This window comes from Prenolepis imparis, unplaced genomic scaffold (genome assembly GCF_030444845.1).
Source record: "Prenolepis imparis isolate NDT839.2.m4 unplaced genomic scaffold, iyPreImpa1.0 SCAF_14, whole genome shotgun sequence".
Classification (NCBI taxonomy): Eukaryota; Metazoa; Arthropoda; class Insecta; order Hymenoptera; family Formicidae; genus Prenolepis; species Prenolepis imparis.
This window is the reverse complement of record NW_028141172.1, coordinates 9,411,436-9,426,994: the sequence shown is the minus strand read 5'-3', so window position 1 is coordinate 9,426,994 and position 15,559 is coordinate 9,411,436. Positions and strand designations below refer to the sequence as shown.

Genomic DNA, 15,559 nt, shown 5'->3' with positions numbered 1-15,559 from the left:
AACAGCTACAATAATAAAACACCCATTATTTAGTAAATCTTCAAAAATAAAGCATAGATATTTAAAATAATGTCTTACATGTTTATAATGTTTCATATATATTTATTATTTAATTCTACATATATATTACTTTTATGTCAATTTGATTTTAATTATTTTTTTGATTGTTTTTAGTTATATTGTATTATATGTTAAATGTATTTAACGTTAAATAAGTTCTTATATTATTAGTTTTAATCATACTTAATATTTACATCAACAATAGATATTTAAATTAGTTAATCATACTTAATATTTGTAACAATGTTTTAGTATTTATATAAGCATTAATAATACTTACGTAATGTTTATTATACATATGTATATATATATATATACATTTATATTTAGTTATATATTATAAGTTATATTTATTGATTTTTGTATACATTTATTATTACATTTTACAAATTATTTATATTACCATTAAATATTATATGTATTAATTTTTTTTTACGATGATTTATAAAAAATATGTTGTTGACAATTTTGCAAGTAAAATTTCTTTATACCTGAGTATGATTATACTTTACATAATATATATTAATATGTCAAACGCTAAATATTTACATTAATCACATTTTTTCAATAAATTATAAATAAAAAAAATAATAGGAAATACATGTTAATATAAATAAATAGCATTAAGTTAAGAATTACATTACACACAATCACATTAATATTAAATAAGAATCACATAAACGTATTATTAAGAAATAACAATTATTGCATAAATTTAAAATGCACATCTATACATATGCGTACGTACGTGCGCGTGGTTGCTCTAACTTCCGTAAATTTAAAGATATCGGGATAAATATTTTTATATATGTATATAGACTATCATTAAAGGATGAGTGGTATTAAATTTGACGAGGATCGGTGAAAGGGTTCATTATTTATATATAAAATTTTGATTTTTTTGAGAAATGTCTATGGTTGCTCTAACTTTCGTAAATTTTAGGATATCTGGATAAATTTTTTTATATAAATAGACTATCATTTAGGGATGTTTGGTATTGAGTTTGGCGATGATCAGTGAAAGGATTCATTTTTTATAAATTTTTGAATTTTAAAGAAATATGCATTTTTATTTTTCGCAAATTTTGAGATATTAAATTAATTTTTTTACATGAATAAAGTACCATTAAAGGATATTTGATATTGAATTTAACAAGGATCAGTGAAAGAATTTATTTTTTATAGTTTTTATAAAATTTTTTTTGAAAATTTATGTGGTTATTTTATCTTCCGTGAATTTTGAGATATCAGACAAATATTTTTACATAAATTTTTTAACATAAATAGAGTATCATTAAAGCATGTTTGCTATTTAATTTTACGAGGATCAGTGAGAGTATTTTTTGTTATAAAATTATTTAATTTAAAAAAATGTTTGTACATGCTTTAACTTTCGTAAATTTTGAAATATCCAACTTATCGAACTTTTGAAAATATCTTTAAAGAATGATTAATATTTAATTTGGGGAAAATTTTTTTAATGGTTTATTTTTTATAAAATTTTTAATTATTTTAAAATTAAAATTTTTAATTTTTTGAAATTTTTTTTTTTTTTTTTTTATTTAAGCTCAAAAAACTCTCAGTAGACAGTTATACGGCTTTACATGATTTTTACAATTTTTACAACTTAATACATATTCTTTTTGGTATACATAGGTTGTTTCATTGGATATATACGGTTACATTAGATATATGTATACAGCAATATACTTTTTGAGGCATACCATGTATATTTTTCCACGATGTAAATATCTGCGTTTTTTTTTTTTTTTTTTTTTTTAATGTGTTATGTTTGTTTATATTTGTAAATTGCACTTTCTTAGAAAATGATATACATGTGAGCTTGCTTCAATATTTGGCTTACAGAGTAATAATCTTATATCTAGCGGTAGGTATAGTTTGCATTTTTTTAGTTTTTTAACTAAAGTTTAACTTTAGTTTTAAAACTAATCTTTGGGCATCGAACAATGGGCACTGCCAAACTATATGGTTTAAATCTTGTCTATTAGCATTGCATTCACATTTTAATTCTTTTATAATGCCTACTCTCGATAGTAATGCAGCTAGATTATAATGGTTTGATCTGCAGCGGTTGATAGTGACAATAATTTCTCGTGGGAGGCCTTTATTTGTAAACCATGGTTTATTGTTATTTTTATAATAATATTTGAAATAGTCTTTACCTTTTATTTGGCCCTGTTCTTTAATGAACTTTTTGGTGCTTAGATTGCATTTGTATTTAAGTGCTTCACGAAAATCGGTAAAAGGAATAGGGATACAGTTGTCGGACTGTGTTTCAGTCGTTGTTTTAGCTAAAGTGTCAGCCTCCTCGTTACTTTGTACTTGTGCTTATATGAGATGGGATCCACAGCAGTTCTATATTACTGTTACGTCCAGACTCAAGGAAGGAAGAGTCGAAAGGAAGGACGTAACTAAATTTATCTCGAACGACGGCAGACTATCCGTCTGTTCGACCTGAACGAACGTCTGGGCCCAAATAGGTCAACGACCGCAAGGGTCGCTCTTACTCTATTTAAAGGGCCGTTCGTTCGGTGGTCCCTTTTCGGCAAGAGAATTTAATCTCTTTTGCGCAGTATGGGACCTTGTGCGATCTTGGTTTACGGGAATGAGTGAGAATGGGTTATAAATTAAAGAGTATTAGGCCTCATATTAAAACAATTTATTTTACTTTTTAAAGAACGAGAAAAGAAGAATTAAATTTATAAGAATCATATTATACTTACACATTATTATTATTATTATTATTATTATTTATTCTAATTGTGTACTTCTCTTAGTCGAGAAAAAAAGAAAAGAAATAGATGCTCGTGTGTATGATTGTGTATAAATCGCGGGTGATACATAGATACGGCGGTCTTCAATCGGGACAGAAAGAAGAAAGAGTTATTGTTTAAATTTTAGGGTCCCGATTGGTGGTTACAATAATTTAAACGATAATAGATATATAAAAATAGTGTCCATGTGTGTGCATGTGAGAGAGAATGCTAGTTTATGAGAGTTCGGTAATTTCGACGGTGGAAGGGAAAAGGAAGGCGCGGAGGATATCGACGGGGAATCCGATAGGGTTGGGATGGATAGGGGTAAACATAGGGATGAGGGCGCCGGGGAGACTTCCCGCTACAATTCTCATGAACTGCTCTTCATCGGGATCGTCTGGCCCGCAGGTGTAAACACCTTCTGGGAATGGGAGCTCTAGTATAGGGAAATTAGAAAGGAGCCATCTATAACATTCGTCTTCGTGTTGGAATGGAATATGCCCGATGTGTCTCCTTAAAAAGGAGTAGGCCTCGTTATAAATGAAGGGGATTTCTACTACCTCTTGACAAGTGCAACCTTCGTCACATTCTATATTAAGTGGAGAGGGGGAGGGAGACTGATTGAGACAAGGAGAGGGAGGGTGGTTCTGAGGTGCAGAAGATGGAATGTGCGATGGCTCTGGAGAGGAAATCAGAGGGTCAAGGGGAGTGTCAGGGTTCCTATTTCTGCTGTGTTTATTTATTATATGAATGTGTTCTGTAATTAAGCGCTCTAATAATTCCTGGGTTGGACTATCGTCCGGGAATGAATCGGCCGTAGCCCGAGCTACTTCTTGCCTCAGGCGTCGATTCCGACGATTTCGCGCATGCTTTGCTCCAGCTCTCGAAGTCCGCTTTCTTAAGTCGTCCACTAAGAATGACGAACGATAAGAAAAATCGATCGAGGCGATGGAGTGCAATTTCGAAATAATTCTTGGAATACTATTCTCTTTCCATTCTGTCGTTATTAATTCTATTTCTTATTCCTTGCGCTTGTAGGATTCTAGAGAGAGAGAGAGAGAGAGAGAGAGAGATAGAGAGAGGGAGAGAGAGACTGGATAATGTTGAGTAGGGGAAAGGTATGGGAAACGGTATCACGAATCTCTCCGTTATCACGGGAGATCCTGAGTGATTTTTGGAACGGGTGAAATCACGGATCTCGCCGTTATCACGGGAAATCCTGAGTGATTTTTGGAGATGGATGAAATCACGGATCTCGCCGTTATCATGGGAAATTCTGAGTGATTTTTGGAACGGGTGAAATCACGGATCTCGCCGTTATCACGGGAAATCCTGAGTGATTTTTGGAGATGGGTGAAATCACGGATCTCACCGTTATCACGGGAAATCCTGAGTGATTTTCGGGGCGGAAGAGAGAGGGAGAAGAAGGTTTAGGGTTGGATATGATAGGACTTGCGCAAAAGGAGATAAAGAAGATGGCTTTATCTTAAATCCAAGAATTATTTTGATACGGGGTGAAAATTGTACTTTATATATGTGTGTCTTGACTTACTGTTAGTAGAGTGCGTTGTTAATAATGGCTGCAGGGTTCTAGTCTGGTTGTGTGGTCTTCCGGACTTCCACTATGTTTTTTCACTTGCACTCTAACGAACGTCGGAATTTGAGTTGAAAGCGGATTTCGAAATTGAAAGTATATAAAAGTCCGAAGAGTCTAGATACGAGCTCGAATAGCTTGTACACGGCAAACTGCGCTCGAAAGTTCGGATTAAAATCTAATCTCTCGAGGGATATCGCGGGTATATAAACCTTCTTGCTCCTCCTCTCCATTGGTTTATTAACATTTCCTGACGAATAGGAAATTTTTCAATGACGCCCTTTAGGTCCCGGAGGCGTCTCTTTTAATTTTACAATTACTACGATTGGTTAGGGCTTTTGTTTAGAGCTCTAGGTTTCGTCCAATGGAGAATTTGTTGTAGTCAAGTGAGGTTGATATTTTTATTACCCTCTCGAATTTATCTCAGGCAGATATCGCGTAACGACCATCTGTCAGGCGAGAATTGTTTAGGTTCGGTTATCGTTGTTAGTCTTTCTTCTAAATTTTTATTAGTTTCCGAGTGTTGGTTTCGTTTAGAGAACTGTCGACTATAGTTTAATTTCTTAGAATATAATGAGTTATAGTTTGAATTTTATGAGTTGATCTGTTTGCTTCTCAAGTTCTGTATTTACTCTTTACTTTTACGATGGAACTGTCTCGGAATATGTTTGTCTCGCCTGTCAGATTGTCGGTTTATCTGTGCGTCTGCAATATTTCAAATATCGCCTTGCATTCTCCGAAAGAAAAGAATCGTGGAGTCCACAGGACGTAACAATATATTGTATATTTATATATTGCAAAATTTCGACATGTAAATATGATGTACATTGTATATGCAAATAAAATAATGACAATTTGTCTGATTGTTAATTGCAATTAATGCATTTTATCATTTTCTAATTTTGTATAAGTATGTATAACTATACTTATTATACATAAGTGTTTAAATGATGAAATTACCAGTTATTATGTCAAAGTTTGATTAAAGTATCAAAAAGCTTTTACATTGTAATCGATATTTAGGTTCACGTTTTTGAAGCGATATTATTGTTGAGAAATAAGTCATAATCGAGACGCGGAATGGTATAACACTGGAAAATATAAAATCTGTCTTGTGACAACGAATGTTCTTGAATAATTATATATATTTCTGTATATATATATATATATATATATATATAATTATTATATTATTTATTTATATAATTATTATATTATTTTTTTATATTATCCACATTTTTTCATATTTCTCTCTTTTTCTAATAATTAAAAATCTTAATAATTGAAATATGTATTATTCAAGCTTGTTTGTGTAGATCTTTGAGGGAAGAGGCAAAGACAATTCACGACTATTTTGATAACAATAAGAGAAAACGAAAACTTGATTGAATTTAAGCAATTTTATAAATATAAAGTCGACAACATGTAGATGACGAATTATTATTTTTATCACACATAAACGACATTAGGTATCATCGACTTATATGAAATGAAAAGGATCGATAAATATTATCTCGGTATTTTTATTTGTGTTATGCATATATACATTTTTTGAATTTTAATAAATATCTATAAGAGCGCTACGGCGCAAAACAGATATTTCACAATTTACTGTTTAACATCGGTCTTTTGCAGTGCAAAAATTTTTATTCATAAAAGAGATGGTTAAATTCAAAGTTTTTGTGTACAATGATCTTATGCGGATCATGATGATGTATGGAAAATATGTTGTGGCGGCCAGCTCAGATCTTCGTACCACGTTCACTGCGAACTACCTAAGCCAATAACATTATTAGGATAAATTTCACTGATGTCGATTTAATGTTAAAAAATTAATGTTAAATGTTAAATGTGCATGTGGATGTGGAAGTCATTATCAACTTTATATTTATCGAGAAGTTTTAGTAGTATTTAGTAAAATTTTATTTTAATTTTTAATTTTATTATTCAAAATAACTTGAATATAAAAACGGAAATTATAATATATCCGATTATTGGCTTTTTATTGCACTTACGTGGTTCACCAGGTAAATACGAAATTAATAATCTATTTTACATTAATGAACATACAACCCATCATATACGCATACATATATAAACAAAAGTCAAATTCATAAATTCTGTTTTTAACAAATATCTATCAATGTATAATAATTCATATTGCCCGCGCGCTATTTCGCCTGGGATCTCCCGAGCGCTATCGGCGGACAGCGTCTCCGCCAATCCCGATCCGTTTCCGCACGTCACGCGGCGGCGATGCGGGGATCACGCCGTTACCACGACTTCCGTCTCTCTCTCTCTCCCGACGTCCGACGCGTTAACATCGTCGTCCCTCGCGATTCCAATTATACGCGCGAAGTTCGTCATCGTCGCCTGTGTATTAATCGTACCGAGTGTTGTATCCTACTGACGTACAAGGCGTCAAATAAACAAATTATAATAAATCAAAGAAAGAAATACGTCTTTCTCGACCACGCCCGATCCCGAGACAAACGCCGGAGATTAATCGCGTGGAGGCCACAGGGCCCCGAAACATTGGTCCTTCGAGCCGGATCCAGCGCAGACGTCCAGGTACGTTCGTGAGAAACGACGAGAGCACGGCCACGTGCAAACAACCCAGGCCGGCATACGCATACGACGGCCATTATCCACGAGACCGCACGTTGCAAGCTCGCCGCCGGCACAACGAGGTACAAGGCCCCGTTGCCGAGAGAGAGAGAGCTACGCCACCGGAGGCTCATACGTCCTGCCCAGTCGTGCCAGAAGGACACGAGCCGAGACCGCCATCCTGCCCAATCGTGCCAGGGGGACACGAGGCGAGTTTCATCCGCCATCTTGCCCAGTCGTGCAAGGAGGCCACGAGTCGAGCCGTCCTCGCCCATCCTGCCCATTCGTGCCGGAGGGACTCGAGCCGAGCGTCGCCGCCTTCCTGCCCAGCCGCGCAAGAGGTCAACGACCCAAGGTCATCGAGGTTAAACTATCGATATCGCGCATTCTCAGGTATTGTTAACGGGTACGCCGTATCGATCCGTGCTTTCTCGCGTCCCGCCAATTTCGCGCCGCCATTTTCAAGATGTTCTCCGAAGGGGATCCGGTCGCGTTAAGGAAACAGCGCGCCATCATTAAAGGATCGTGCACACGTATCAGCACGTATGTTGATAAAATCGGGCCCGTCACGCCGTCGGTAACGGCTCAGCTCGCGGAACGCCGGTCGAAATTAGAACAATACTGGTCGGAATACAATGTAGTACAATCGCAATTAGAGATGATCGATGATACCGAGAATAACGATCGCGTGGGTTTCGAGGAAGTTTTTTACAATCTGTCGGCTAGAATTCGAGAGTTGCTAGATCCGCCACGCGCCACTTCGCGCGACGTCATGACACCCTCGCCGTCGACGTCGAGCGCCTCGGGAACTCGAGAAACCGCTACGCACGTGCGGCTCCCCAAGTTGAGCCTTCCGACGTTCAGCGGAAAGTACGATGATTGGTTTCCTTTCTACGACGCGTTCAACTCGATCATTTATTCTAATGCATCGTTAAACAACGTTCAGAAATTGCAATATTTGCGATCCTCGCTTACCGGGGATGCGAGCGATATTATCAGTTCATTGGAAATATCGGATGCCAATTATCAGATCGCGTGGAATATGCTCAAGGAACGTTATGACAATAAACGAGTCATCGTACATACCCACGTTAAAGCGATAATGGAGTTACCCTCCATGCATAAAGAAAATGTTATCGAGCTGCGACAAATTGCGGATGGCGCGTCCAAACACATACATGCTCTTCGTGCGCTAAATCGTCCGACCGAGCATTGGGATGATTTACTCGTGTACATTTTAAGTTCGAAACTCGATGCGCTCACATTGCGAGAATGGCAAACGTCATTGACGGGATCCGATATCCCGACCTTCAAAAGGCTAGTTGATTTTATCGCGCATCGATGTCAAGTTCTCGAGGCTACCGGTAAGGCTAATGTTACGTCTACGAAAGGTACAAACGCTCGTGCTTTTGTTAACGGAAAACGCCAGGCTGCGTGTGCCGCGACATTAAAATTCAAATGCAGTTATTGCAAGGGTGATCATTCGATATATCACTGTAAAGAGTTTCTAGACCTTACTATTTCGCGTAGAAACACCGAAATTCACAAGTTAAAAATTTGCCTCAACTGTTTACGATCTACGTCGCATACGGCAAATAAATGTACATCGGGCGCGTGCAGGGCATGCAAGGCCAAACACAACACGTTGCTGCACGCGACCGCTTCCAACGAAACGACGGATTCCAATCAAGAAGCGTCTGAAAAATCAAGCTCAACGGCATCACCGACTGCGCTGGTCATGCACCTATCGCGTTCTTTCGACGGCAAGTATGCCATGCTTTCAACGGCTGTCGTGCACGTATATGATAACAAAGAGCTCATTAGTGCCATGTCGCGTATTACTAGATTGCGGCTCACAGGCGAATTTTGTATCGAAGAATTTCCTGTCCATGCTCAGCATCAAGTCACGCTCCGTAAACATATCTATCACCGGCATAAACGGCGCGACTACTAAATCTACGCAACGTAGATTACCGCTCGTTTGAGGATGCAATCACGCACTAACGCATTCTCCTTCGATATAGAATGCATCGTCACTGACCAGGTCACGGATAGACTTCCTTCCTTCACTATCAAGCGAACCGATTTTGATCTTCCACGCAATTTACAGCTCGCCGATCCGCAATTCCATGTGTCCGCTGACGTCAACGCTCTTATCGGCGCAGACTTATTTTGGGACTTGATATGCGTGGGACAGATCAAAGCATCACCGACACACCCGACCTTGCAGAAGACCCGGCTGGGATGGATACTAGCGGGTCGATTGGGTAATCCGCCAAGGCCAGTCCAAGGAATTAAATCCTTCCACGCAACAGCGACCAACACGCAGCTGCACGAGCAGTTAGACAGATTTTGGCGACAAGAGGACGTTGCCAACCAGTCAGTCAACTACACCATCGAAGAGGCACGCTGCGAAAAGCATTTCCTGGAAAACGTATCTCAAGCTCCTGGCGGCAGGTACATAGTAAAACTTCCAGTCAAAGAACAAATCATCGCCAAGCTCGGAGATTCCGAGGGAATCGCGCGAAAGCGATTACAGTCGCTCGAGAGGCGTTTCAAACGCGAGCCAACGTTGAAACCCCTCTACGAGCAATTCATCGATGAATACGCCTCACTCGGCCACATGAAGATGATATCTCCGCAACCCAACGAGGGGGAGTCCGTTTATTTACCACATCATTGTGTGTTTAAGACCTCAGAGCAGTCATCGAAACTACGGGTGGTATTCGATGCTTCCTGTAAGACGAGCACAGGAGTGTCTCTAAATAACGCGCTCATGGTGGGGCCTGTCGTTCAGCAGGATTTGATGCTCATTTTAATGCGCTTCCGAACCCTCCGGTACGTTTTCACCGCCGATATAATCAAAATGTACCGGCAAATTCTGGTGGACACTTCGCAGACGTCACTTCAGCGAATCCTATGGCGAGGCGACACAGGCTCTGACATCAAGACGTATGAACTGCTCACCGTCACCTACGGTACCGCTTCTGCCTCATACCTGGCAACGAGGTGCCTCAAGCATTTAGCAGAACAACACGAGGCTGAATACCCGATGGGATCGAAGATCATCAAGCGAGACTTCTACGTCAACGATCTGCTGACAGGGCCAGATGCATTCCACGAAGCCAAGCTAATTCGAGAGGAAATAATTCAACTTTTGCGACTAGGAGCTTTCGAGCTCAGCAAGTGGGCTTCAAATTGCCCGGCATTAATAAAGGACAGCACGAATCAAGGTCAAAGGCCGGTCACAATCAGCAATGACGCAACCTCTCGCGTCTTAGGAATAAAATGGGATCAAATCGAGGATATTTTCCTAATTTCACACGACATTTGCGAAGATTGCGACATCATTTCCAAACGCACGATATTGTCGCTAGGCTATTCGACCCTCTCGGACTCCTCGGTCCCATCATCGTCACCGCGAAACTCATCCTGCAAGAACTGTGGCAAGCAGGAAGCCATTGGGATGAATCTGTTCCGCAAGACATCCACACGCGTTGGTCAAAATTTGAACAACAGTTAGCCGAGCTAAAACAATTGCAAGTACCACGGTGCGTGAAATTCGCCACGAATCCACAACACGTGGAAATACACGGGTTCGCCGACGCCAGCCAGCAAGCATACGGAGCCTGTCTGTACGTACGAACAAAACTCGGCGAGAATCAATATCGCACCGAACTGTTATGTTCAAAATCTCGCGTTGCACCGTTGAAAGCGATATCGTTACCGAGGTTAGAATTATCTGCGGCGTTGTTGTTATCGCGTTTACTAGATAAGGTTCGCGCATCATTTAATCTGTCTAATATGGAAATCTTTCTATGGTCAGACTCCACGATCACACTAAATTGGATAAGCTCGTCCTCCAGGAAGTGGGAGGTATTTGTGGCCAACCGGATAGGAGAGATACAACGCTTAACCGAAATCAAGGATTGGCGGCACATTGCCTCAGCGGATAACCCTGCCGACATCTTGTCGCGCGGACACTACCCACGCGAGCTGGTAGACGCAAGCTTGTGGTGGCACGGCCCCACATTTCTACAATTCCACAAAGATCGCTGGCCAAGTGGAGACTTCACCCGTCTGGGGGACGAGGTCCCTGAAGAGCGAAGGACAGCAGCGTCCTCATGTCCGACTGTTCTATCATCAACGAGTTATTAAAAAGACATTCCAGCCTGAGCAAGGTATGCCGCATCATAGCGTATTGTCTCCGATTGCGCAGGATACATCAACCGAGTGCACCGACAGAATTCGTCTCACACATCGAGATATCCTACGCCCTCGAGGTCGCGTGTAGAACGGTGCAGAAGGTCGCATTCCCTAACGAATACAAACAATTAAACAAGGACAGAGCCATCGGCGCTTCTAGTAAATTACTTTCTCTATCTCCTTTCATAGACAAGAAAGGACTACTGCGTGTAGGGGGTAGATTAAAAAATTCCAGTTTGCAATTCGACGCGTGTCATCCTATACTGCTACCGCGTGAGCATGAATTAACAAAACGCATAGTAAAACAGGAGCACGTGCGTAACTTACACGCAGGAACACAGGCCACTATGGCCGCCGTCAGACAGCGGTTTTGGCCCCTATCTCTTCGTTCCGCCGCGCGAAAAATTGTCCGAGATTGTGTAACATGTTTTAAGGCCAAGCCGATCCATTCGGAAGCTTTAATGGGTTCATTACCTACTAGCCGCGTTACCATTTCAAAGCCATTCTCGCACTGTGGCGTGGACTACGCTGGCCCGATAGTTTTAAGAGAGGGCAAGCGACGCAACGCCCGCAACCATAAAGCGTATATTTCTATCTTTGTATGTTTCGCGACGAAAGGCGTTCATATCGAGCTAGTAAGCGATCTAACTTCCGAGAGTTTTATTGCAGCGTTGCGGCGTTTTATCTCCCGAAGAGGCAAGCCCTCTTGTATGTACTCCGATAATGGTACCGCGTTCGTCGGGGCGTACAAGCAACTCAAAGAGTTCTACGAATTCATGAACAATAATCAAACGCAGAGCGATGTACAACAATTCCTTCGCGAGCAACAAACGACATGGAGTTTCATGCCTCCTAACGCGCCACACTTTGGTGGTCTATGGGAGGCCGCTGTAAAGTCAGCCAAGCACCATATGTCGCGAATCATTGGCAAGGCACACTTGACATTCGAGGAAATGTCGACAGTGTTGTGCGAAGTAGAAGCAATTTTAAATTCTCGGCCGCTCACACAACTGAGTTCCGATCCGAACGATTTGGCGTATCTCAGTCCAGGCCATTTCTTAATCGGTACCGCACTCAACAGCTTTCCGTGCCACGATGTGCATGACGTCAACAGAATCGATTGACGCGCTGGCAGAGAGTGGAGCAAATACGGCAGCACTTTTGGCGAAGGTGGAATAATGAATATCTCCACTCCTTACAAGAACGAACCAAATGGAGAGTCAACAAAGGCATGCAGTTGAAACCAGAACAACTGGTGCTCATTCAACAACAGGGCTTGGCTCCTTTACAGTGGCTCCTAGGCCGCGTGCAGGAAGTGCACACCGGTTCCGATGGCATCACGCGCGCCGCGACTGTCCGTACAGCGAAATTGTCATTGACAAGACCTTTGTCGAAACTGGCAATATTATCGATAGACGTGTAAATATAGATTAAGTTTACTTTGTTGTTTGAGTAGATAGCAAGAAATCGCTGCCATTAACCAAAGATTAATTTAATTTCGAAAATTATATCCTCGTCATTGTTAACCGTTGCGAGCGGCTTCGAATCTAATTCAAGTTTCTTTTGTACTGCTCCAATGCGTTAATTATTTATGTATTGTTTTAAGCAAATACGTTGTGATGCGACGATCTTTCTTGTATTTTGAAAGCGCGTCCTTTCAAGGGGGGCGGCGTTGTATAATAATTCATATTGCCCGCGCGCTATTTCGCCTGGGATCTCCTGAGCGCTATCGGCGGACAGCGTCTCCGCCAATCCCGATCCGTTTCCGCACGCCGCGCGGCGGCGATGCGGGGATCACGCCGTTACCACGACTTCCGTCTCTCTCTCTCTCCCGACGTCCGACGCGTTAACATCGTCGTCCCTCGCGATTCCAATTATACGAGCGAAGTTCGTCATCGTCGCCTGTGTATTAATCGTACCGAGTGTTGTATCCTACTGACGTACAAGGCGTCAAATAAACAAATTATAATAAATCAGAGAAAGAAATACGTCTTTTCTCGACCACGCCCGATCCCGAGACAAACGCCGGAGATTAATCGCGTGGAGGCCACAGGGCCCCGAAACAATCAATATTATTGCATGCTGATTACGCATAAAATAATTATTCAGGCTTATCAGCATTTTTCTTTGCAATAATATTCTTCCATTTTCTTAATTAGTCTGCTTTCTACGGATCTAAAAAACGACATACATATAAGTAAAAGTACACATAGTGTAAAGATACACATTGAAAATATCTGTTTATTTTACATACATATAAATGAATTACAGAATTTTAAGAATGAAATATTTTTAATGATAAAATTATAAGTAAAAATATTAAAATAAGACAAATAAATTATAACTATATTTTTATATAACAAAGGTGATGATTCCATAATTTGAGCTACGCAATATAATTGCGTAACTCTGACTGTGCGCTAACACTGACGTTAAGCCTTGCTGCTTTCGTTATTGTAATCTGCTATCTTACTTATTGTTGTAAGTATTTTATACACATTTTTTTAATTAAAAATTATGATTAATGTAGTAAGTAGAGAGATTTTCTAAAAAAAGCTAACTTACTAGTTAAAAGAGCAAAATTTAAAATTTGCAATGCATAATATTATTTAAATATATTTTAACTTTATAATAGTATATCGACAACGCAAAGAAGGTAACGAGCAAGTTTTGCTTACTACTACTACTACTATTCTACATGAGGTACCTATCGGAAACGTTCAGCTCAATACGCTATACAGTCCTGCGTTGCAATATAATCCAAATAAATTTATGCTGGCTAAAATCAAACGTGAGCAAATCACACTAACGAGACTCCTTGGCAGCGGCGCATTCGGAATGGTAAAATTTTCGTAACGTTATATTTTAAGACATTAATGTTTAGATGTAGAAATGAGAAATACACATTTCTTAGTAAATCTTACACCGAAAAAATTGTTTTCTTGAAATGCATTAATAAGTCCTCTTAATAGATAAGAATATTTCCATATTTTTAATTGAGAATATATTTTTAATTTTTCTTGCAACTTTAGCGCCGCAATAAATAAATATAATAAATTTATAATAAATTTATAATAAAAATTAATAAAATAAATTTATTTAAATTTATAATAAATTTATAAGTTTACAATTAATGTTAAAAATAATAACTAAATAAGCAAAAATGTGTATTTAACTATGTCAAATACATAAAAAATATTCAATTATATGTGTAACATTTAAATATACATGTAATAAGTAACAAATGTCCATTTGTAAGACTGTTTTTTGTTATATCGATTAATAATTTTAATAATACACGGATAAAAAAACATCTCATTAAGGATATATTCTAGCATTTTAAGAATATCCCTTTAGGGAATTTTCCTCCTAAATTAAGAGGATCCTTTTGGCGGCTATTTTATTGGAAGATATTATAAAGATAAGTGGCATATACTTAAGATGAGAATACAATTTTTTCGGATATATAAATCAACTTTTTAAAGAAATAGTAATACATTAATTTTTATGAGACATACATATACACTTTATTTTTTATCGTTGAATTATTGAAAATAAATCAAAATATATATGTATAATCAAATATAAATCGGCAATAGATAGGCTATTCGAGCCGTACGCGGATGTCGGTGCGTCGATTCCAACGAAAATTAATTTTTCGTTGGAATTAACTAATTGTGCACAGGGCACAAATTTTGCTTGACCTCATTCGGACGTCCCGGGCGCTCAGCATCATTCGTGCTTGTACGACCACAACGAAATTCAGTGAACCACTTGTGAACCATTCCATGCGACGGAGCAGAGTCCCCATAATACTTTTTTAGCTTTTCGTCAGTTTCCTTAATGGTTTTTCCACGCAAAAAGTAATGTTTTATTAGCACACGAAATTCACTTTTTTCCATTTTAGCAAAAAACACAAACTTATCCGCTTTAGAACGCTGTCAAAAAATTTCTATTTGACAGATCTACTTGAAACTTGGTGTGTATACTTAAATAAGATGGTAAATATCAGAAATAAAATTAGATTGCAATTTGAGTGGTATATCTTGTAAAAGTCACTGACTTATCGAACTGCCCTCGTATAATATATATAACTAAAAGTACTAATATTAATAAGCAGTCACGTACTTCTCGAAGGATCCAAGGTATATTGCAGCTCCGGTCAGCTTCCAGAAAGCCATTCCACTGTGTTCGGATCTAAACTTTATTCAAGTAAAAGATATTGAAATTAAAGAAAATTAAATGTTTTTACAAATGTGTTAATTTACATGTATAACTGTAAAACTGTACAAAACAGACGTTAAAAAAAATTTAC

General features: G+C 38.7%; 2 protein-coding genes across 2 annotated transcripts; both read left to right on the top strand.

The window, feature by feature from the left end:
- Positions 1-9,025: 9,025 nt before the first annotated feature.
- LOC145945102 (uncharacterized) lies at positions 9,026-10,994 on the top strand. Its single transcript, XM_083053933.1, has 3 exons — positions 9,026-10,278; positions 10,377-10,769; positions 10,865-10,994. The coding sequence occupies exons 1-3, from the start codon at positions 9,026-9,028 to the stop codon at positions 10,992-10,994; spliced, it is 1,776 nt and encodes a 591-aa protein (XP_082910059.1).
- Positions 10,995-11,162: 168 nt separating this feature from the next.
- Positions 11,163-12,368, top strand: LOC145945101 (uncharacterized). Its single transcript, XM_083053932.1, has one exon. It carries the CDS (start codon positions 11,163-11,165, stop codon positions 12,366-12,368), a length of 1,206 nt encoding a protein of 401 aa, XP_082910058.1.
- Positions 12,369-15,559: the final 3,191 nt, after the last annotated feature.

Bases quoted from the DNA above. Each gene is read 5' to 3' on its own strand.
- LOC145945101 (XM_083053932.1), top strand. From the start codon at position 11,163: ATGTCCGACTGTTCTATCATCAACGAGTTATTAAAAAGACATTCCAGC.
- LOC145945102 (XM_083053933.1), top strand. From the start codon at position 9,026: ATGCAATCACGCACTAACGCATTCTCCTTCGATATAGAATGCATCGTC. The intron at 10,279-10,376 runs GCCGGTCACAAT...ACATTTGCGAAG, and splicing joins AGCACGAATCAAGGTCAAAG to ATTGCGACATCATTTCCAAA. The intron at 10,770-10,864 runs GTTAGAATTATC...TTCTATGGTCAG, and splicing joins AAAGCGATATCGTTACCGAG to ACTCCACGATCACACTAAAT.